The 24359-nt window shown below is 40.7% G+C and overlaps 1 protein-coding gene across 1 annotated transcript in view; it reads right to left on the bottom strand.

The window, feature by feature from the left end:
- Nucleotides 1-11187: 11187 nt before the first annotated feature.
- Nucleotides 11188-24359, bottom strand: part of REEP3 (receptor accessory protein 3) — a 28688-nt gene continuing 15516 nt past the window's right edge. Inside the window, exons 3-8 of the mRNA XM_081190973.1 lie at nucleotides 19255-19331; nucleotides 18828-18948; nucleotides 18533-18646; nucleotides 13608-13758; nucleotides 13190-13341; nucleotides 11188-11537 (exon numbers count right to left, since the gene is read on the bottom strand). Coding sequence (XP_081047099.1) covers nucleotides 11481-11537; nucleotides 13190-13341; nucleotides 13608-13758; nucleotides 18533-18646; nucleotides 18828-18948; nucleotides 19255-19331 — 672 coding nt within the window. The 3' untranslated portion in view covers nucleotides 11188-11480. The remainder of the gene's footprint in view (nucleotides 11538-13189; nucleotides 13342-13607; nucleotides 13759-18532; nucleotides 18647-18827; nucleotides 18949-19254; nucleotides 19332-24359) is intronic.

Here is a 24359-nt window from a genome sequence, read left to right on the forward strand (position 1 = left end):
GCTGGACTATATTTTTTTGGGGGGGTGAACAAATTCCTGTGCCCCACAAATAACCCAGAGATGCATTTTAAAGAAAAAGACACATTCTACTCATGTAAAAACACGCTGATTCCTGGACTGTCCGTGGGCTGGATTTAGAAGGCAATTGGGCCAGATCCGGCACCCGGGTCTTAGTTTGCCTACCCATGCCTAGATACTTCTGTTCCAGGTGAATAAATATGGAGAGAAACTGGAAGGTTGTGACATCACACTAGCCCCACACAGGCCCCTGATGCAATGTATGGGAAAAGGAGCAAGTATAGTAGGAACCAGTGGGGGAGACTGGCAAGGGGGAATGTACACAGAATATGCCTACTGGCAAAGCAACCTGCAGTGTACAGGCAGGTTCTCTACCAAAACTCCGCTACCCACTTCTTCCACAGGTTTCTTATTGCATTCTTATACTGAGTCACTTACTGCAGCTTTTAAACAAACATACAAACAAACAAACAAACAAACAGACCAGGAACATCTCATTCTTGGAATATACATTTCTGCATCATAAAAACTGATTTAAGACCAAAACAGCAAATAATGGGCCCTCTCAGAATTCATATTATGCTGTTCACAAAAATAAGGAGACTAAATATTTTCTCTGTTGGGAGTATGTGTGCTTTGAAGATTATGGTTTAATCCCTTCCCAATCCTCTTTGGAGCACTGTTGTAGATTTTGTTGTTATTTTTACACACAAGTTCTGATCATGAATCAGGATCATGCCTTGTGGGAGAGAGAATAACTGCTATAAAAGAACCAGCCAAGGATGTCATCTGACTGAGAAGCACTGGTACTTGATTAGGCTAAGCAAAGATAATATACACAGCTTTCCCAGCTCAGAAATTCCTTTTAATGTAAAAATAAGCCTATAATCATTTATGAACAGAGCGGGTCATCTGTGTGCTACCTGTTTTTCCCCTCTTCATGCAAACTTACCTTTTCATACCTAATATAGGCAAGATTGAATAGGATGGGGAGGGAGGAGGGGGGACAGGATGAACCCACAAACACAATAGCTTATGTAGACATACCCACAAGCAAATAACTAACTGTGACAAATGTCTGGCTTATACTAACAAAAGTCAGGAAATGGCTGGATAGCACTAAAGCTGTTTTTAATTTAGCCTAGCATGCCTATGTCTCAAGGCACATATGGTAGGAAAACAGTATCTTTCGGTATCATCTGGCTTGCCTGATAAGAGGCTAAGCTAGCAGCAAACCAGCTGGTGGTGCTTAGGCATTAATACAAAGGGTTTTCAGCAAATTCCTACATACATAATTTTCTTTAATATGACCCAATGTTTATAAACATTTCAAATTTTAGAGCACTTCATAAATAAAGCATGCATAAGCTCACTGAACTGACCATAGTTCTCTTATTCTTTGGACAACCACCTTGAGGTGCACTCTAGATTTAAGAGCTTAGACATTACACCAGACACACAATCCGTATTTAGATTTCTGACCCAATTGATTTTCCTCAAGCACCTTCTGGGAACCTCGTATTTCCACTTTCATCCTCTACTTAAACGAAAAAGAAAAAAGGCATAGTGTTAGTAGGGCAACTCAGTTCTCTTGCAGATCATGACAGTGCTTTGGGCATGAAACTAGATGAATCCATGATATATTCAACTGAAGCAATGCTACCAAAACAAATCCCTGCAAAGAAAAAGAGAATACAGAAGAAAACAACACAATTGCTTGCCAATTTATAAAATGAATTTAAAAAACAACACAAAACCACCTGAATAAATAGAATTGTCTAGCAAATGTAGTATAGGGACCACACTCAAGATTTGTACAGGATGTACCTCTAAATATACAATGTGTAAAGCAAGTTCTATAACACCTTGCACCTTCTATAACTGTATCTTCCTCCTTGCAGGCCTTCAAGCACTTTTCTGGAAATAGACGTCTTGAAAGCCCATCCTGTTCACTCTTGTTGCTTGTGCAGGTTGGGTACTACCACAAAGCCAAATCATCTGAAGTCAAACTGCAGCAAAAGCCATGTGTGTATGAAATGACTACCCTATGGGGTGTGGTGGTTTTAGCTGCAACAGTGCAGCCATTAGCCTCAGCTAGGATAGCCAGTGGCCACAGATGATGAAAACTAGCCTGCCCAGCACAGCAACTTCTGAAAGCCACTTGTGCCTGCCTGCTGCCGCCTTCTTCTCCTTCTTCTCCTTCTTCTTCTTCTTCTTCTTCTTCTTCTTCTTCTTCTTCTTCTTCTTCTTCTTCTTCTTTATACAGCACCTTATACCCATAAGTCTTAGGGCGGTTCACAACATAAAGTACAAAATATGTAATAAAAAATTTGAAAGAATTAACAATACAAGCTAAAAAACCCCACAAACATTCCCAACAAAAGCTCCTACACAATACCCCAGCCCTCAAATACAGATAAAAAACCAAATTAACATATAACGTTTAAAATCATTGTAAAACCACCTGACCCAAGTTAAAACCCCATCCTTTAGTGGGCGGGGCTAAAGAGGCAGCAAGGGACAGGTTTTTGTTTGCAATATTTTGAACTTCTTGGGGTGTGTGCATTCCATCTTTCAGATCATGGATGGGGAACTAATGACTCATCAACCTTGGCAACTAACCACAGTGACTGGGGTTGATGGGATTTGGAGTTGAGCATCTGGAAAGCCACAGATTGCCCACCCGTTTTAGGTAAAGTTTATTTTTATGTGTCATATTAAATACATTGTATCTTAAGCCTTTGAGATAGGGTGCAGTGAAACAACATAAAATTAATTCTGTAAAGAAATCGACTCCACTTTAACTGACACTACTAAGTTTATGTATACTATTTCCAGTGTTTTTCTTGGCTGTTATAATACAGGATCTGAGAATTGTTTCCATCAGGGAGCCCCTGCTTTAAAAAAACAAGAGTTTGGGATTGTTGTCCTTTAGTGACCACTGTGGTTGGAAGTTCTCATATGTCTCACTGTGTGGGTCTTCCAAAAACATTCCAAGATGCACACAACCCCTCCATCAATGCGCATACAGAGCATGAGAACGACATGACAATTTCTCTTGGCATCCACTATTAAGAGGAGATTCATAGAGTTGGAAGGGACTTTAAGGGTCCTCTAACCCAACCCCCTGCAATGCAGGAATCTCAACTAAAGCATCCATGTCAGATGGCCATCCAGCCTCTGCTTAAAGGCCTCCAAGGAAGGAGAGTTCACCCCGCTTCACTGTCAGAACAGCTCTTACTGTTAGTTAAGTGCTCTCCTCAGTATCTAAAAGAATGAACTAGGTTGCAAGAGCTACAACTAAGTGATGGTACTATCCAAGCTAATGGGTAGGCCTCTCTTCCCACACCCAGCAGCTACATAGAACAATAGCCAGTTGTGAGCTGAAAAGCTGAAGATTGAGCCATGTTTTGCTCTGTGCTGGACTTTGGGGCTCCCCTGGAAACCTAAGGCGAAGTAAGATCTGTTGGGGTGTTAATGCTATGATCATGCCCCACCATCCTACGCTCAGGTTGTATATATGTGTAAATATAACCATATGTCCTAAATACATCCACAGCCTTAACTGACATTCGTTCTAAGGAAACCACACCCTGAGAAAACACTTGGGACCCTTGGAGTCTCTCACCATTCAGAGACTAGGGTTGTAACATTTTACACTGGTACCTCAGGTTAAGTACTTAATTCGTTCCAGAGGTCCGTACTTAACCTGAAACTGTTCTTAAGCTGAAGCACCCCTTTAGCTAATGGGGTCTCCTGCTGCTGCCGCGCCACCGAAGCACAATTTCTGTTCTCATCCTGAAGCAAAGCTCTTAACCTGAAGCACTATTTTTGGGTTAGCTGAGTCTGTAACCTGAAGCGTATGTAACCTGAGGTACCACTGTACAACATGCATCTCTCCTCTTTGCTGGCAAAAAGCACTGATAATTGTAGCTTGATGGTTTTTAGTTTAGTAAACAGAAACACTGCTCTGGGGCTTTCTCTTTGAGTTTCCAATTAGGGCATCACAACAGGAATGACAGTACTTCAAGATCATGCAATGGGCCATTTTCCTAGAAGCACTCTATCACTCTCATTGCCAGCTTGGCTTTGAATACTGCTAGGGAAGTTACTTTACTCTTCAAAGAATAGAAGGCAGAGATGTGTGTGTTGAAAAATATTGGAATGTACGGTACTTTTAATGCCTAAGACAATCCAAAAGGAGTTTTCTGCATTTGTTGAGAGATGAGACTTTGGGGAGCTCTATGTTGTGAGGTCTGATTGCTGCTGCTGCTGCATGGCTGCTATTACGGTATTGCCATAATACCCATTCATCCTGTGCAATTTGACATTACAAGACTACAAATTACAAAAGCACCCATTCAGGGGCTTCTGCACTGTGCCGTCTCGAAGAGCTGGGAAGCCACAGAGAAGAGACTTGCACTTTAAGCCAGCAGTATGTTGTGAGACTGTGAAGAAAGAGCTTGAGGAGCAGGGCAAACAGTTTGGTGCATTGAAAGGTACCTGCCAAGTGCAACCCTACTCTCCTAAGAATCTAAGATTAGCCAGCTGGATCAGGCCCATCTAGTCCAGCATCCTGTTTTCGTAGTGGCCAACCAGATGCCTTTGGGAAACCAGTAAACAGAGCATTCTCCCCTTCCATGGTTTCCAGCAATTGGTATCTGGAAGCATTGCTGCCTCCAACTGTGGGGGGAGAGCATAGCCATCATGGCTAGTAGCCATCAGTAGCCCTCTCCTCCGTGAATTTGTCTAATCCTCTTTTAAAGCCATCCAAGTTGGCGGCCATCACCACCTCCTAGGGGAGCAAGTTCCGTAGTGTGACTATGCGCTATGTGAAGAAGTACATTCTTCCAGCATTCAGCTTCGTATTTCATAGAATGTATGAAAACCTTTTTAATCTCTAAGGCAGCATACCCAATGGTTTATTCAGTGAGGAAGGTTGTTAGAAACAGGCAGCATGTATGGTACAGGGTATCAGAAACCAGAACAGTGGAACAAACACTTATTAGATCTGCCCCTCTTAGCAGAGCAATATTTTCCATGTGCAATTCTTCAAGTGTGCATATGAACCATAATTGCAAGTCTTAACAGTGCCACTGGGCACTGGGTTCTGCTTCCTGGGCAACACCCAACAGCTAGGTGAATGTATGCCACTTACAACTACCCATTTTTCCTTTCATGTATTCCATCCCTCTTATTGCTCTGTAACTTTCCCATGAGAAAATTGGTCACATCCAACAAGACAGCATAAAAAGATATCCATGCTGTTCAGAAATATAAAAATGGTGGCCTGTACATCCATCTTTCCAAGTGATGCTGCCCACTCAGCAGTTCCACTAATCCACATCCCTCTGTGCACTGACACCAAAATTCCAGTGTAGCAAAAAATTCATTCTATGTTATTTAATAAATTATAGGATAATTTAATAAATTATCCTAAACATCTTAAGTGAAAAAAGCAAAAACATTAGAACTCCCCACTGTCAAACATCTTTCTACTGTAAGGCAAGACACAAATCAACAGAATCCTAAGATGTACTTGTCTCTGACAAGATGCACAGACAATCTAATACAAATGTTAAAAGCATTGCACATGAAGAATTCAGGGGGTGGAGTGAGCAGCCAACCCACTTAGTTGATTCCAAGACATTTCGTCTTCAGCAAAATTGCACGTTTCCCATCCCAGTGGAGGAAAGACGCTGGAAGGTCACATATAGCTCACTCACACAAGTGTTTCCAATCAAAAGCTCCTTCCCAAAATTATCAACAGTGCTGGCGTAAGCTTTTTTTAAATAAAAAAACAACCACCATGGAAGTGAAAAATATGTTCAGAAGAAAAATAAAAACAATTGTTTTTATAAGAACGATGAAATCACATCCTTATATTTTAGTTTTGAAAGGAACGTGAGAATATTTTCTCAAGCTTGGCAAGACATGATCATTGCAACTCAAGAGGGCACGCCTGAGGATATTCTGGCTCAAAATAAATAGTAGCTTGTGCTTTTACTCTTCCATAAAATGTAACCATTGCTACTATGTGCCACCATTACTAAAAATGACCCTACCACATTTAGACCAGTGTTTCCCAACCACTGTTCCGCGGCACACTAGTGTGCCGTGAGATGTTGCCTGGTGTGCCGCGAGATGTTGCCTGGAGGGAGGCGGGCGAGTCGGGCGGCGAGAGGCGGGGCGGCGGCGGCGAGGAGAGGCCGCCCAGCGCGGGGCTCTCGCCGTCTGCCTGCCTGGCTGCCTGCGAGCTCGGCGGACAGCGCCTCCGTCCGCAGCGCCCGCCTCGCGGCTCTCATTCCCTGCCCCTGCCAAAGCTCACCCAGCCAAGCCGCGCTCTCCTTCCTGCCTCGCTTTGCTGCCCCCCCCACCCCCAAAGCTTGGAGGTTCCCCGGCAAGGGGGAGGAAAAAAAATTGAAACTTACACTTTCGTGCGTCCCTCCCGGTGTGACGCTGCGCGCTGACGTCACGGGGCTGTAATGGTGGTGTGCCTCGAGATTTTTTTCATCAAACAAGTGTGCCTTTGCCCAAAAAAGGTTGGGAAACACTGATTTAGACCAGTGTTTCCCAACCGGTGTTCCGCGGCACACTAGTGTGCCGTGAGACATCGGCTGGTGTGCCGTGGGAGGGAGGCGGGCGAGTCGGGCGGCGAGAGGCGGCGGCGGCGAGGATCCGCGTCGAGCCGGGGGCGGCTCCGCGGTGGTGGTGCCGAGCGGCGGGGCAGCGCGCGCAAAAGGGAGGAGCGCGAGACAGCGGAGGAGGAGGAGGCCGGCATGTCCGGGCAGCAGCAGCAACAACAGCAGCAGCAACTCCCGCCGCCGCCCCCTCCTCCGCCCGCTATCGCCGCCACCACCACAACAGCCGCCGCCGCCTCAGCTGCCCTCGCTCTGCTGCCTCCTCCCACCCCGGCAAGGGGAAGGGAAAAAACGTTCACTTTTGTGCGTCCCTCCCGGCGTGACGCTGCGCGCTGACGTCACGGGGCGGGGCTTTAATGGTGGTGTGCCGCGAGATTTTTTTCCGGCTAACAGGTGTGCCGTTGCCCAAAAACGTTTGGGAAACACTGATTTAGACAGATGTCTGAGATTATGATCAGGATTTAAAACAACCATGAAAACTATTTCAGCACAACTAAAGAGGTTTCAGGCTATTTCTTGCTCAACCAGGAGTTCACTCCCCCACCCCCCGACTGCATTTGAAAGTGAGATAGTTCAGCTTGGTATCAGATCACTTTGGGGATCTTTTCTGGAGAGGAGACAAAGGCTTTAAGCTAGGCTAAAGGAGTCTTGCCCCTGCAAGCATCCATGGGATCAGAGCAGGTTTAAAGAGAGATGTGGAAGAATGACAATTTGCAATTGGTATGATTCCAACCATTTTAGATTTGAGGCAGCTCAGTACATTACTTCCTATAATGTTTTTATTTCCCTACAGATATTAAGCTGCATGGCATTTGAATGAGACAGGACAAAGACATTGAAAGTATTCATTTTATTAAGTATCTTTTAAAAAAAAAAATCTTTTCAAGAGCCATTGCATCTTCAAAAATAGCATATACATAGGTAAAGAAGTATCAGTACAAAACTCAGTACTACAAATATGTAAACAAGTTGACAGTCTGTTACAGATGGGAAAGTTAAAGCTTACAGTCTTAAAGCTGCAATTAGTCAATATGTTGAAATTGCATTTGTAAGAGCTGGTAAGTAGACGCAGTCCTTGAAAATAGTTTAATGTTTCTTTTGCATAATACGTACTTCATTCAACATTGATCTATCATCTTTCAACAAAATACCTTGTTTCTGACGTGGTAAAACCATTATATTTAATTTGCAGCAATTATTTTGCCATTCTTTGAATCCAAGAAGCTAAAAAATGGATTTTAAAAATGGGAGAAAGGAATTGCTTTTCATTCATTTCACTGAAGGACAACCTCACTGGGTGAGTGTCCAAGGAATGTGCCACTTGTAGTTGCCATGGGTGTACACCATAGTCTTTCGATATACTTGAACCAGGACGATTCAGCCAACCAAGAGCTCCCTTTGTATCACACCCATACCATACAAGTACAATCACACCTGCATCATACACATGCAAGCACTACATGTAACTTTTGAGTATTCATGATACAAGTACACACCAACAACATAACATACAAAGCAGCTCTTAAGCCTTACAAATTTTCAGGATGAGTCTGTTTGACAAAAGGCATGGATATATTTTAAAAAAATAACTGAAATAACATATCATTTCGCAATCACTTCCTATACAGTTCCTTTGAAATTATCTGGTTGGATCAGTTGTAGGAAGATACAAAACTGTTTTGTCTGACCCAGTATGGTGTGTGCTTCTACATAACAAGCCACAAGTTATTTTAAAAGCAAAAGTGGAAGACACAAGTTGAAAACTAGGCTGGCTTATTTTAGAACTACGGTCCTCCCGTATGTAGGCTTCAAAAAAAACCTAAGGCTGATTTAAATTTTGTTAACAGAGAGATTATACAACAAAGACTTCTGAAAGATCATGCTGGGAATATACCTCCAATTCAGATACTATACTCCTTTCTCCCTACACTCAGTGTAACCATGTTAGTAGCTACTCTGAGGGCCAAACTAGAGAAGATACCATTCAACAATTAGCAGCTACATAGGTGGCTTTTTAAAAATAAATTGCAGCCACAGAGACATCAGTCTGAATTGGGAACTTTGTGTGGGAGTACCCCCCCCCCCGATTTTCAATTGGGGGGGGGGATGCTCCATGCCAATCAGCCCCATCCCCAGCAGCTGTAATTTACCTTTTAAAAAATCAATCATGTATCTAATTTTGTGAACAGCATCTTAGCAAGTTGGGTACAAAAATGTAAAAGCAAGCATTGTTTCTTATTAAAATTCTGTTTCCAAAGCTGAAGAGAAAACAGTTCTTTAGTTCCTTATTTGGGGCAAGCTGTCAGTATTCAGAATAAATGGTAAATTCTTTTCTGGAGAAGAGACACTTCCACATGGCATGAATTAAAAATTGTGAAACATATACATATTTGGAACCACTTCCTTTGGAACCACTTTACCAAGTTAAAACCCTAGTACCAACATATATAACAGCAGCAATTTTTTTCAAGTGTTCGGTTAAAAAGTGTGCAGCACTCAAAGCTGTGAAGATCAGGCTTAAAATGTGAACCTCTTATCGTGATTTCTTAAATAACATTTAATGGCTGAGGGTCTGACATGGTTCTTGCATCCAGAAGCATTACTAAAACTCCTGGTTATTCTAATAGTTTTGGAAGATTCACCTGTCTAAAAAGGACAAGTCAAGACATTCCTCAGGAATCTAGCCAAAAATAATAGTATTTTGTGAGCCAGATGTTCTAAATCTTGATATTCTTAAGTGTTCACTACTTAACACTTAAGAATATCAAGATTTAGAACATTTCAAGTGCTACTCTTGAATGGCATAATGAACATCACAGAAGTGTATCAAGTTAACACAAGCTCTACATATTATGCTTGTTTTACATAAGATATGTACATATATGTAAGCCCAACTACCCAGTTGCTCTGGGTCGTATCCAACAAAGTATTTCAGTATCTGGCTGTGTAGCTGAACTTTCCTTCCCTCTCCTTTCTTCTCCCATGAGAGCCCTAAATCTGTTCTGGGGTTTCACCAACCCTCTGCAGCAGATTTGGGGAGGACATGCAGGGAAAGGGCAAATATGACACTGGAAATGAAAAATCTTGCAACTGCTTGGTTGCATACCACCCTCGTGTTCCTGAAATGGCCTTCAATTCTCTGCAGTGCGCCAACATAAAACTTTCAATGTTTTACAAAAGAATTAAAAAAAACAAGCACAATAAAAAGCATATGCAAGATGATTATTAAACACTAGAAACACAGGACTCTAAAATAATAGAACAACTAAATTTAGAGTGTGCAAGTTTTTCCTGTTTCTTGAGTTTGACATGTCTAGTACACGGTACACCATACGACTGCTGGTATCCAACAAAAAGGTTTGAAATCTTTTGGGTCTTGTAGTTAAATTCCTTTATATACATTCCAAAAAGAAAAGGCACCTGGCCAATATTGCTCAGCTGCGTGCTCTCACATGCAGCAGTGAACCCATAAGAGAAAGTCCACACGAAGATAAACTTGGTAAGAGTTGCATGCAGAAAGTGCTAAGTTCAATCCCTGATGGTCTCCAGGTGTTGCTTGGAGAAATACCTGTCTGAAACACTGAGGAGGTGCTGCCAGTGTAGACTATACTGAACTAGATAAGACCACCGGTCTGACTGTGTGTTGCAGCTTTCTGTGTTCCTTGGTCAACACTGCATTGAAAAAACCAATTGGAACTGCAATACTACAGATCACAGCATGCAAGTGTCCAGATACAGATAGCAAAGGGACCTGTGTAGCACATCTACCTGTAACTCAGGGTAACACTTCATGTATCGGTGAACTGTAGTTCATGGAAGCTCATGCCTGTTGTTTTTGCTGCAAAAGACTAGCACAGGGGCTGCTCTGGAAAGAGATAATGTTCTGAGTGATCAACTCGGCTGTATGCACAGGCTACCTTCAAATCCCTGGTTACAGTAAAGCAATATACAGATCTCCAAACAATGAAGCAAGTTATGTGAGCCTTCTGGGGTTGTTGTTGTTATTTTAGTTCTATACTGCAAATTCATATAAAATATATCTATGCAGCGTACAGAATTTCACCTAAAACCAACTTCAGACTGAATAAAGCAGTCTCCCCATGTCACATAGCAGTGAGGAAATTATCAAAAGTAGTTTGTCATGTTTTAAGAAAGTGAATTCCACTAGGTAGCAGAAACCCCTCGAACAGCCATAAGTTGTTCTTTGGATCCAAGCCATTAAGATGATTAATTGTGAATGACTTTTTCTTTCACACTCAATACTCTTACATTGCATTTTAAGAATTTTTAAGGAATCTAGCACAATGATGCATTCAAGTATAAGCTTTCCAAGTATAAAAAGGAAATTCTGGAAGTGCTGAGATTTTCAGTAAGTGTTAACCAAGCACTTAATGCTCATCCACAAAGCCACAATTAAAAGTCTCCAAGAGTCAGCTGTTAAATTATTTCACTTATGAAGTACAAAAGCGTAATGTGCTAACCTAAACATATTAGCAATTAGTTTTAAGAAACTGAGATTAAACAGAACTCCACTCTTTAAAGCAATATATTCTTACCACCATGACTGAATTATTGATAAGGATAATCCCTAAACATAGTGGCCAGTTAAGTCAGATATGCACACAGAGCTCTGTGCATGCAGGGCTTTCCCCTTCCTCTTCAATGATCAAGAAAATGCTCTACACTGGCAAAGGGAATCCACACATGTGCCAAGTGTTTCCCTTCAGAGAATGGGGAAGTCCTATGCAGGACAAGGCCCTATTGTGGGCCTGCAGGAAGCAACTAATATAGCAGTTTGACATGCTGAATTGTGAAGATCGTTTAGAAGTACACTTGTGGTCTTCTCTTCACTTTGTATTTTAATGAGCCATACCGCACCTGAAAGAAAAAAATGGCATGGAAGATTTAGATACAAAGAGCAAAATCTGGTGCAAAATTTGTAAAACTGGCTGTTTATTTTCTGTCAGGAATAGAATCAAGCATAAGGACATGAATGAAAGTGTTAATCCAATTATGTGCAATAAAAACAGCTTCAGATCATTAGCAGCCTTTAAAAACTGCCAGTCTGTGCGCAGGGGTAGCCAATATGGTGTCCTTCACATGTGGTTTGATTACAGCTCCCACCATCTCTGAACGTGCCAGCTGATAGTAGGCCAAAACATCTGGATGGTTTTATGTTGGTTACCCCAAATGACCACTACAGAACACACAACAAGGTTGATGCATACAGTACAGTCATCAAGAGCTATTGCACCCCCTGCCCATTTTTATTTCCCTTAGCATATGAATGATTTGACAAAATACTGAACAGAAAAACCTGGCAAAGCAGGACATGAAGAAGAAACAGATAAAAACAAATATATTTGAAAGCTGGAACATATTAATGCTGTGTGAATGTCACTTAAAACACAATTCGAGAGATCCGGAGCCAACTGCTAGAGCAGCAATCTCCCTCCCTCCTAGGGAAAACATGTTCCCCCTCCCAGCTTCAGCATAACTCAGAGGGATTTCAGCATTATTCCTTTAAGCAGGCGTTGAACCCACATGTTCATTCAGTTCCAACTTACCCTGACCTATGGTACAAGAGAAGGGGGAATGCAGTCCTGAGAGGGAAGGGAGTAGAAAGAATGAGCAGGGGGCTCCCCATTGCTTAACCCAGCCTTCCTCAAGCTGGTGTCCTCTAGATTTTGTTGGGACTCCAATTCCCATGGACATCATGCTTGGGAAGGCTGCTTAACTACTGTTAAAAGGCAACCAGTGCATCACTGAAAAAACGTTCATAGGTGAAGACTGCCAGATGCACCTTTTGAATTATAACACTTTGAACATCCAACTATGGTAGCATGATGAGCCAACAATATTTAAAGGCCGTTTGTATTATGAAAAAGCTTTAATAAAACCTTATTTTGAAAAAAGAAAGGCTATGTTTCAAAATATTCCCCCAGAAAGGCATAAAACACCGGGGGGGGGGGGGGAGTCTCTCTTCCAGGCAGCCTTAGAATCACCAAAAAAATCAGCAAAACAAAAAGATGTCAGTAACAACAGTGGAAAAAGCTGCATAAAACACACATTTCCATTGATCTGGTTCTTGCTGCAGAGCAAGCTGGAAATATTCAGCTTATTAGGTGTTATGTCATGTGCCCATTGTCAGAGACATGACCTGGAGCAGCTACCCCACTCTGCTGGGGGCAGAATGGTCTGGGAGGGTTTCTGGCTAACAGGACTCTGAACTGCAGGACACAAAGGGACGTCAACAAAATGGCTTCCAAGTGCCCTCACCAACATTATGGAGCATGAAGGTTGTCTTGGTACTCTAGTGACCTTCATGTGATAAACAGGAAGATCAACTGCTCGAGCGCAGATAGCATAAATTCTTATCTGAACCTAACCAAACAGGAGTGAGAGTGCATTACTGCTGTCCATCAGGAGATCTGGAGTGAGGTGTTGCCAATATGTAAATGACATACAGCTCTATTTCTTTGTACCATCTGAACACAGAACTTTATATTACTAAGTAGAGATGTACTTGCCTCCTTGCGGCCTTTGATAGTTTTTACCGATTTCATACTTTGTGTTCGCCGGAGACCTCTCTGAGTGAACGTCTCATCCTCTGAATACGTCCCTTCCCTCTCCTCATCTGTTTTATCATCTTCAGAATCTTTTTTTAATGGAATAGTGTAACCTGAGATTGCAAAGTTGAAAGTTTGTTAAATTAGAAATCATTGGTATAAATTATCTTTAAATAAGGTGAATACTGGGGACTAGACAAAGCTGGACTGTTCTGATAAAATCTGCAGGAACAAGGCTTTCTCAGTTTCCAGTAAAATAACATGGTTGTATTCATCCACTGCTTGCTTTATACAAAATTTAATGGGCAACACCCAATATCAGTTATCACATGATCTAGCAAAAACAGAAACATCCCAATTCTTTTAGTAATATACAAACCTAAAGTTTCATTGGTGGTGGAGCTTCTGCTTCTCTTTTTTGTATCAGGTAATGTTTGGTAGTGTCTTTGTCCCACTGGCTCATCACCTTGTATAGCTGTTAAGTCATGCATACTGAAACTCCGCAGCTTTTCAGTTATTGCCCCTTGACCCTGAAAAATTAGGGGGGGGGGGAAGAGAAATGTTTCAATAGGAAAAGGATCATTTCCCCCCAAAGTTTATTTGTAACAGTCAAAATACAAATTGTACTATTACAAGGCATTACATGCAGTGCTTCCATTTCCATCAAGCATATTGTGTTCTTTTGTGTAGCACCTTGCTTAAACATAAACTTAAAACTTCCATAATACAAAATTTACACTAGTAAACCAATTTATAAAATCACATTATCTCTTTAAAAATAATGCCAGATGTTCTGCACAAATGGAGGTTTCCCAGTTTTGTATTAGAGCTGAACTGTATTGTTACACTCCTGGCTGTAGATTAAGGGAGTGACAACGCAATTCTACATACATCTTCCACTGAATAATTCTCGTTGAAATCACTGGAGCTTATTCCTGATCGTGCTGTAACTATTGCACTATAGCACATGTACAAGTGCCTCTACGGAAATGGAGCTGCAAAAAATACACCTGGAAAAACTCTATCCCTTGTCAACTTTAAATAATTATAAGGGGCATATAAAGTTCTGGGCAAGCTGACAGTTTTGAATGCAACAAATAAGATTTCTTATCTAGCAATGCTTCCAAGTGTCAAGATGACACCTGTTGTTGTTTTTTTAAAAAAGGATGGGGGGGGGTGTGCGCGCGCGCATGTGCAAGACGGGGCTGAAGCATGCAAGTGCATGTAGCACCTGCAATAGGTTCTATAGTCCATGAACAAGCCTGTGCAAGCCTGAGGCTCCTGCACTTCTCTCTCTGCTTTTTCCTCCGGTATGTGTGTAAGAAGGTTTTTTGGATACTTCCACTTCCATTTTAGATTAACTGCCACTTGTTGCGCTGCCCAAACCCAGCCATGGTTGGTTCGAAACAAAACAGCTTGTTTTAAATCGAGCCAGAGTTTTAGATTAATTACAGTTTAGGGTTCAGAGGAAACACTAAACTGTGGTTAATCGGAACAAAAGTTTCTGATTTGCTCCTCACACAGCTGCACAAGAAGTGGTGGTGGTGGGAATGCACAAGTCTTGAGGCTCGGATAGCCTCATTCCTAGTCATTAACAAGGTTTATCATGAGATCCATCCAAGTTGTAGAAGCCAAAGTGACAAAAGTGTACTAGTAGGGCAATGCAGAAAACCAGCAGTAAAAATGTAAGTAGAAAGCCAGTAGAAGCACAGTATTCAGTGTTTTGCACTACGTACCACATGTATTTGCCCAGATAGTCAGCACAGTGGTACCTCCGGTTGCGGATGGGATTCGTTCCGGAGCTCCGGATGGATCCCGAGGTTTCCGCAACCAGAGGGACCGCTTCTGCGCATGCAGCAAAACCTGGAAAAATACTTCTAGGTTTGCCGTGTTCACATCCTGAAGGATACACAACCAGAGGTGTGCTTATCCAGAGGTACCACTGTATTGGCTGTGCAAAGGGTCCCCTGTCATGTAACTACTTTGTAGATACAGAACACATGAAAGTACTTCATACACAACACTCAGTTTATGGAATTGCTTGCCATAATACGCAGTTATAGCTACAAGCTTAGATGGCATTAAAAGAGATTAAACAAAATCATGGAAAATTGGTAAATCAATGGATACTGGCTACCACAGCTAAATGGAGCCTCAGTGTTCAGAGGTGCTGGGATGTACAAATTGCTGTTGCTTTCATGAATTGCTTGTGGGATTCCTGGAAGTATTTGGCTTGTTACTGTTAGAAACAGCATTCTCAACTAAAAGCATTTCCCTCCATCTTAAGTGTAAGTCAGGACCATTTCAAATACCCAACCCAGATTACTCATTTTTGTGAAATTCTATTTAGCATCTGGATCACAATTTCTGTATGAATAAGCCCCAATATATTAAAAATAGTCCTATAATTATGTACTTACTCTGAGAATTTTTACAGCTCTCCAGCTTTTATAGGCCTCCAGTTGTCAGGGAACAGCATCTTTGACCCAACTAGCTTCCTATCCTATATTGCCTTTAATTGTGTCCTCCTGTCATATAGGATCTTTAATGCAGCCAACCCAACTGTGCCTCATATATCCATTCCATCTGGTACAATTGCCTGGCCATAAAGTTCCGAATTTTCTTAAAATATAATTACTGAATGTACACTTAAGCATGCAAGCTCATACAAGTTACCTTTTCCTTATTTATTTTAAGCATGCAGATGGTGACTTTCCTTGCTGTAAAACTTCCATGTGCTATATTAAACAGTTCGGCCCACGTGAATTAATTCACTAACAGGACCAGCAATCCTTTCAAGCACATTTGGGAGAAATTTGGTTTAACAAAGGGCTGCAGTTATGGCTGACAAAGTAGCCTTATGCCATTCATTTTCTTGTTTTCAGCTGTCAACACATTAGTACTGTAGTAACATCCTTAGAGGTTGCATGATATATAATAACCTGTTTAAACATAGATCTGAAACATGGTATAAATGGTCAGAACTTCTCATACAAATCTTTGTCCTTGAACAAAAAGCTACAAATTGGCAGTAACCAAAGGCCGTTTTGAACCTCTGTAGATAAACCAGCAGAGGAATCATCTCAGAACACTAAATTATGCATTTGGAAATATAATGGTCTTCATTAAACAGCTAGTTCTCAGGATAAGAGTAAATAGGCAAAGCATGGCCAAATATAAAACACTACATATGAAAGCGAAGTGAGGAGCTACTTTGGCTGCATACCATTAGCAGTTTGCAACGTTTGAAGTTGAGGAAATGAAACCTTGAGAAGAGCAGGTACAGCAAAAATGGAAGCCATAAACAAGCCAAATAGGACAAAAGCTGAACATTACGACCCTACGTTATTGTTTTCTTTCAATAAATTGAGCTCCAACGTTCAGGAAAATCCTGCCTTGATCAAGACTCAAGAGAGGAAGGTTAGGTCTCATGTCTCAGCCTTAGGAAATCCTGGATGTGTGGTTTCTCTGCCTTTGTAAGAACACAGTGGTCACATCAAACCAGGCTACTGCCAATTCAGAAAGAACTGATGAGGTAGACATAACACTAAGCCATAGTTTAAAATAAAAAAGCCACAGCAAGTCATGCGCTCACATACTCTCTCCCTGGTGCAGATGTGTGAGTGCACATATGCCAAAGACAGGCATGATTTGATCAACTGAGGCCTTATGCAGTTAAGCAATTTCCCCTAAGAATGGCAAATTCTGCATACCCTTGCCAACTAGTAATTATTCCTCCTCAGAATCTCATCTAGTGTCAATTAAAGCAATAGCTATTTCCTGAATAAAATGGCCGTGTGCAGAATTTGAATAGTTGTTTACCAAGAATATCTGACAACCAGTTCAAACGTTATCCTGCTGCCTAAACACAACACACAGATTATGGCTGTTTGAAAGCTTTTCGCTTGGCAGCACTCCTTGAGGAGTGGTAACAATCTCAATTATTCTTAGCACATCAAACCCAAAAGCAGGGGCCACTGAAGTGCTGTACAGACATTTCCACTCATATGCAAAGTTTTAGACTAGAAATGGGGTACCTGTAGCCTTCCAGATACTGCTGCACTACAACTTCCATCATCCCTGATCACTGGCTATGCTTGATCTAAGGCTATGTCCAGTGTCCTGCTGCCAGCTGAAGTTCATCAGGTATCTGCTACGAGTAAGGCCTTTGGGGCGGCAGTGTCAATTTTATAGAATACTCTCCTTAGGGTTTCAACAACTGATTCTTCTGGCACGAGGTTCATCTGGTTTTTTTTAGGAAGGATTTCAGCCTGACTGCTCTGACATATCCATGCCTTGCTGCAAGCTGGTTTTTCCTGCTCTACTGATTTGTTTTTGCCTCTCTTGTAATATCTAATGTGAATCTGACTGTTTAAATGTTCACATTTCTTGTTCTGAGATTTCCTTCACCTTGAGGAAAGTGAAACAGAAGGGCAGGGGTTTTGCTCTGAAGATACCTCTTTAAAGTTAGCCAGATATATTTTTAAGCACTACCTTTTTGTTTCTGATCCATTGACTGCTGGTGAAACTTGTCTACAAAGCATTGCTACAAGTATTAGGAAGGTTACACTTCTACTAGTTGCAGTTATAATTTCCTAGAAATATGAAAGACAGGGAGAAAAGAGGAAGCTACCCTTCACTAATGCATGGAAATTTACTGCAGGCAATGTCCATCTTGTTCAACCTGTCTTGTACCATTTATTCTAAGCACATCTTTGATTGGAGGTGTATAGATTCTCCTTTTATATTGCTATAGTTACAAATGTTGACTTCATTAGTGTCCATTAGCTACATGCCTGAATTACAGGAAGAGCCGAGAAGCTTATTACTTAGACACCTCACAGAAAGTCAGGAGCACACCTTTTGAGTCCAAGTGCAGCAGCCCAATTAAATTAATGTTTTCCAATATCACACAACTCTAAGCAAGAATAGTTATGGTTCAAGTTCAAGTAGTGAATTAATATTTTATTCTGAAAAAGGTAAAGAGAATTCAGTGGGGATTCATATTAATTTGCCAACTCATATGTACTGTAGCACTGCTTCATGCTTTAATTTCCATGAACAATTACCTCAACTTGATTGAAGGAAAACAGCAGAAAGAAGCCAGAAATCCTACGGAGTGTGATTACCAGCAAGAAAAGGCAACAAGAGAGAAAGAAAGGGTCATCTTCACTATTTTTTAAAAAAATCATAATATAGCTAGTGTTTAAGAGAGGACATACTTTTAGAACATGCTGTTAGAAAAAAGTTATCCAACTTAATATGCAATGTATTTTTATAATGAACGGTTAAGTAATATTTTACCTTTACAGCTGCTGTCACTGCAGCAGTAGCAGCTAAATTTAAGCCTTGTTTACCAAAGTTAACCATTGTTTCATAACCGCGTTCTTTGGCTTGCACAATATATTCATCAATCTCCTAAGGGGAAAAACAGGCAAACAGTGTGGACATTAATCTAATTTGACATAGCATTCTCAGTGTTAAATACAAAGTACTAATGCAAGTTTCTCCTCCCCACCCCGCCCCACCCCAATTGCATTAATTTTTTTTATATTATGGAATAAATTATTTTAAAAACACAAAGAGAGGAATGTCTCACCCTTTCTCTTGAAGAAAGAAGAGGATGAAGAAACTTCCTATATATTAAACTTGCTCCTCTAGTATATGGAGAGAGCAACCAAATAACAAATGCAATCTTCAACTCGTAGTACAATGGAAACCTGCAAAACAAATCAGAATTCAAAATTGGGTTTTGTTATTTTAGAAACAGGTACATTCCTTCTAGATTAGAAAGCTCTGGATGATATTGAATAATAACGCGTTTTAATCAAAAGCTTTTTTTGGCTTTACTTTAATTATCTATAATCCTTAATCTAGTTTTACATATTACTGCTATTTTATAACTCTACCTTTTTCAGAACTAGCATAGGATAATTTGGATAAAGGGTATGTCACACTATAAACTACAATATGTCAAAACACAACTGGAATTGTAACATTATGCTCTGAACCCAAACATATCTTACCAAGATATCATGAGGTCCGTTATTGTTTCAGTAACGGTATAAAGAGCAAACACAATCCAGTACATCATCCACCGCACCTGAAAAGGAAAGATGTGACAACCATTTTAATTTCCAATACATCAATGACAGGAACACAGGATACAGATTTTGCAATGATTTAAACTATGCTTACTTGCTGCTTATATTCATATGTTTTAGAAAGATGGGAACCATAGGTAGCAGACAGCAGCTGAAAGAGTCAGAACCTTTCTGATAAACAGCCCTTTTACTCTAGCTTAAATCAAAGCAGCTCTGATAGTCTGACCAACTTCTGCCGGAAAAGGAACAAAACAACCTATTTGGAAGAAGCAGCTATTGTTTCACTACCATGAGTTAAATCATACAACAAGGAGAAAATACCCTCCATTCCATCGCTTTCCTTAAAATGGGGACTCGAAAAGTAGCACCACTGAGAATCTTCTAAATATAATTCTTACTGGTTAAGCAAGCTGCAGAAAGTGATACATGTCCATTTAAGCTAGTGTTGGCAGTAGCAGTACACAGTACAGGACAGATGGATAGATAGGTATCTCCACCAAAAGAAAATTTTATATCAAATTAATTTTGTGAGAGTGCTGATAATTTTGTGTTAGTGTCAGATGGAACCCTACTCATTTTGTATCACAGGACTGTTGCTAACCCAATAGCTATAATATAACCTATGGGAATCTATACAGTCCAACAGTTCCAGCCCTTAGCAAGCTACCAGATCACTGCAAAGATTACAGTGGTTTAGCTGGGTCCCATCGCCTGTGTTCAGTTTGAGACCTCCAGCATCCTAAGGTAAAGGTAAACGGACCCCTGACCATTAGGTCCAGTTGTGGCCAACTCTGGAGTTGCGGCGCTCATCTCGCTTTATTGGCCGAGCTTCCGGGTCATGTGGCCAGCATGACTAAGCCGCTTCTGGCGAACCAGAGCAGCGCATGGAAACGCTGTTTACCTTCCCGCCGGAGTGGTATCTATTTATCTACTTGCACTTTGACGTGCTTTCAAACTGCTAGGTTGGCAGGAGCAGGGACAGGGACTGAGCAACGGGAGATTACCCCGTTACGGGGATTCGAACCGCTGACCTTCTGATCAGCAAGTCCTAGGCTCTGTGGTTTAACCCACACCGCCACCCGCGTCCCTTTCCAGCATCCTATACAGAGGCTAATCAGAGCTATCCCTCGCTCCAGTGGGTAGGCTTATACTTTATGAGCAAAATATCCACTGGCATGCTACACTCACTTAATGATACCATGTTCCAATCCAGTTCAGAAGTTCATTATCTTGATTTAATAAGACACAGAAACACACCAGTCCAAATCACTGTTCCATCACTGACCCACTGACTCTATAGAGACTGGCAGTAGCTTTCCATAGTTTCAGGTGCAAGTCTTTCCTAGCTCTACCTATGACTTTCTGCAAACAAAACATGCTCTCCTATAAAGCTATAGCCCTTCTCCAAATAAGTCTCTGGCCTGTGCCTACAACCCCTTTGCATGAACTGTGATTGAACCACATTCTCTAACCAATTTCCCTTTTCACCCATTTACCGATTCTGGAACAAGGCAGACTCTTTAAAACAGTTTTGAGCCATAGTTTCAAGATTTTGACTTGTTCTGAATTTGGTAGGCATGGTCTCCCTGTTCTAAAGAAAGGGGAAAGTGTGATTAGAGACTTCCTGATTTAAATCACAGCTTATGAAAAGGGTGTGTGTATGGGTGTATCTTGTTCAAATCTCAACCTAAGTGAATACAGTCATCCAAACGTGACCAGTAAGTGGACCAGACAAAAGAATCTGAATGCAGAAGCACAGACTGGATGAAATGTCATGGAGAGTCTTCCTTAAAATGTGCTTTTAAAGAGAGCACAGATTTTCAAAGCATGCTATGGGCAAGAAAAGCGTCTGTAGTCACTATTTTTGCCGCTTGAAAAATGTACTGCAGTATTAAGTCCAAGGATTTATTCCCATAGGATATTTTAATCTGTCTCTTTTACATTTCCTACACACATTTATGTCATACTTGGTAATTTAGAGGGTTACAAGAAGGGATCTATGGCTAACTACGCTATACAAACCACTGCAAAAATAGCCAGATGCCATTTCCCCGTTAAAACAAAGAAATACATAAATAATTACTGGGTTTCAATTTATAATAAAAGTTATGCTCTAGTTGTTTAAAAAGCAATTCTCAAAGTCAGATTGTGAGAATATTCTACAAAGTTATCCTGCTTCCAAATGCATGAAGTACAGTTTTTTGGAGCAAAACATTTTTCTCTAGCTTATTAGCCTGACACTTCTAATCCCAGTTCTCCACAAGGCAGACCATATCAAAATGCCACCATACTAAAATACAAAAAATTGAAAGACACAGCACTACTGAATTTAAAGAAAGAAAGAAACCAATTTTCAAAGCTAAACAACAAAAAAAGCTTTTGTAAAACTACAAGTTGTAATTTACATAGTAGATCAATTAATTACCATACTTTTCCGTGTATAAGACTAGGTTTTTTTTACTAAAAAATAATGTTAAAAGGGGGGGTAGTCTTATACACGGAGGCAATCTCCCCCCATTTTCTTAATTTTGAGTCCCCCAAAATAGGGGGCATCTTATACACAGTGCTGTTTAATACATGGAAAAATACGGAATATCTTTAGCCGATTAACTAGCGGGGGGGGGGTGAATCAGCAAGGACATGTTTTTATTTGTGATGTGTAAACTTACTTAATCACCCAGTTGAGCATTAAATGCATTTTATTAATCAACTAAAAGTTATTTAGACGGCTGACAGCCTTACGTATTCAATTTTAAAATTACACCATTGAACTCATAGATGTATTTTCCCTTGGAGCAAACTTCGCCCACTTTATTTTTTGAAATTCCTCAGGTTCAGACAGATTTCTTAGCATTTCAGACTGAACAGAGCACCAGTCATGTGATGATATCCTAAGCTTAATTCCCAAAGGAATTAGAGGGTATTTTAAGCACGAGTGAACAGAGTTAAATTAGTGTACATGCCAGCTGAAGTTACTACACTGATGGGCTGTCTTCATCTGAAAAAAATTGACCTTCATGTGAACTTCCATAGACTGAGCAGAATGCTTTAATGCAGAGGAAATGGGGAAGAATAGCAGAGGAAATAGGGGGAAATGCTTTAGCTCTAAAACTTAAGGGTAATTCACTGGCATGTTAATCATCCTAGTGCAGTGTTAGAAACTGAGGTATGAAAGCTAGGAGCTAAATGGCACCTTAAACCTAGGTTATGGGCACCGCAATCGAGTGTCTAGGTGTGCTTTTTTACAACAAGAATACAAAGCTGAAAATGAATGAACTGCAGCTAAAACCTTATGTTCATTTTTCACATAGTCTAGTCCTCATCTGAAGACTGCAAAAAACAAAGCCATACTCCCCCTCCCCTCCCCTCTAATATTCTTATGAGGGTCCCTTCTCCAGTCTGCAGAGAGTGGCTGGAAGTAGGGAGGCAGAAAAAGGTCCTTTCCTTCCAGCAGTGGCAGTTTTAATCTGAATTCTTAGGTGCAGTACTGTGCTCAGAGCTCAGAAACTGCTTGCATTAATGAAATTCCCTGTTGCAAAACGCGCCTAGCACAATGAGAGTTTTGAACACTGCCCTAGTGATTCCATGGAGCCATATTTTGTGGGTTGCACAATTTTAAAAGAAAAAATATTTATTGGTAAAGTGTTCTTTGCAGGGCTAAAAAGAATGTTTCTGATTATTTGGGGCAATGAAAAATCTATTATTAATGCATACTAACATACTATCCATAAAAAGACCATATCAACAAAGATTTATCTCCTAAAAGGAATCAAATCCGATTTTTTAGAAATATGTAAACATGAAGATTTTTTTCTCAGGTGTCAAGAATCTATATTCTGATGGAAGACATGCTTGCTTATTAGCGCATGATTTCTGAATTTAAAAACTGAAATGTCGACATGCATGTGCTAGGGTGTGCTCTGAAGGCATGAGACCTGGATGAATGACCACCTGGGAACCACAGGTTCCATGACTGAAAAAAGGTGAGGTGTACATTTAAGAAAATATATAAATATGAATGTTTATATTTAAATCATCAACATAGAGCAATGATAGATTAGATGTACTGCTGCAGGAGAGGATAACTTATGGCATTCCAGATGTTGTTGGTTTGTGACTCTTGCAAGAAAAGTAGCAATGCCAACTCTATACCCAACTCAACTAAATTCACAAACTTAAAGTCTCATGAATTTCAGTCTCTGTTCTCTGTACTTATATTATTCCATTTTATATAACTTAAGGGGGGAACTTAAGGGTAAAAAGCTTTAAATGCCAGGCGTTGATAATTACATTTGTGAACATTATTATGTTCACGTATTACCAATAATTATTTGAACTAAACTGCTAGTGGAAAGGGGATTTATGGAAGAGAGTCTGTTTTAAACAAAGAGACATGCTTCCTTAGAGAACTCGTTTAATAATTCAGTATTTCAAGCAGTGCCTGCTTGGGGCAATTACGAACTCAACATCCTGGATGACAGGCTTGCTAAATCAGTCTCGAGGAACTAAAGTTCACCCGGCAAGTTAAAGCAAAAATTCAGTTTCACATGTGGAAGGTTTAGCTGGCCCCATCTCATTAGCCATGCTCATACAATCATATACAGCAAGAAGTGGAACCTCCGGATGTTGATGGCAACTAACTTCAATCAACTCCAATCAGCATGGCCAATGGCCAGCAGTGACTGGAGCTATAGTCAAACAACATCTGGATGGCTAACGTTTTGCCACCCCCAATATACAGATACTAGTTCAAATAATGGCAATGTACAGTATTTACACAGCGTTGAAACAGGGAACCATGGTGAAGTACTTCCAAATACAATACTGGCTTATATTCCTGGCTTGTTTGGAAGCATTGTGCCGTAGTTCCCAGTTCAGACGTAACTGAAACTAATGTCTGTACTGAATCCTGGGGTGTTTTTGCTACCCATTTAAAGGAAGACTATAGAAGCAGGAAAGGGGTTATATGTGATTGAACTCCACTCATGCATATCCACGATTATTAAGTGAACAATGAAAACTTAGTA

Source organism: Podarcis bocagei (assembly GCF_964188305.1).
Source record: "Podarcis bocagei genome assembly, chromosome: 4".
Taxonomy (NCBI): Eukaryota; Metazoa; Chordata; class Lepidosauria; order Squamata; family Lacertidae; genus Podarcis; species Podarcis bocagei.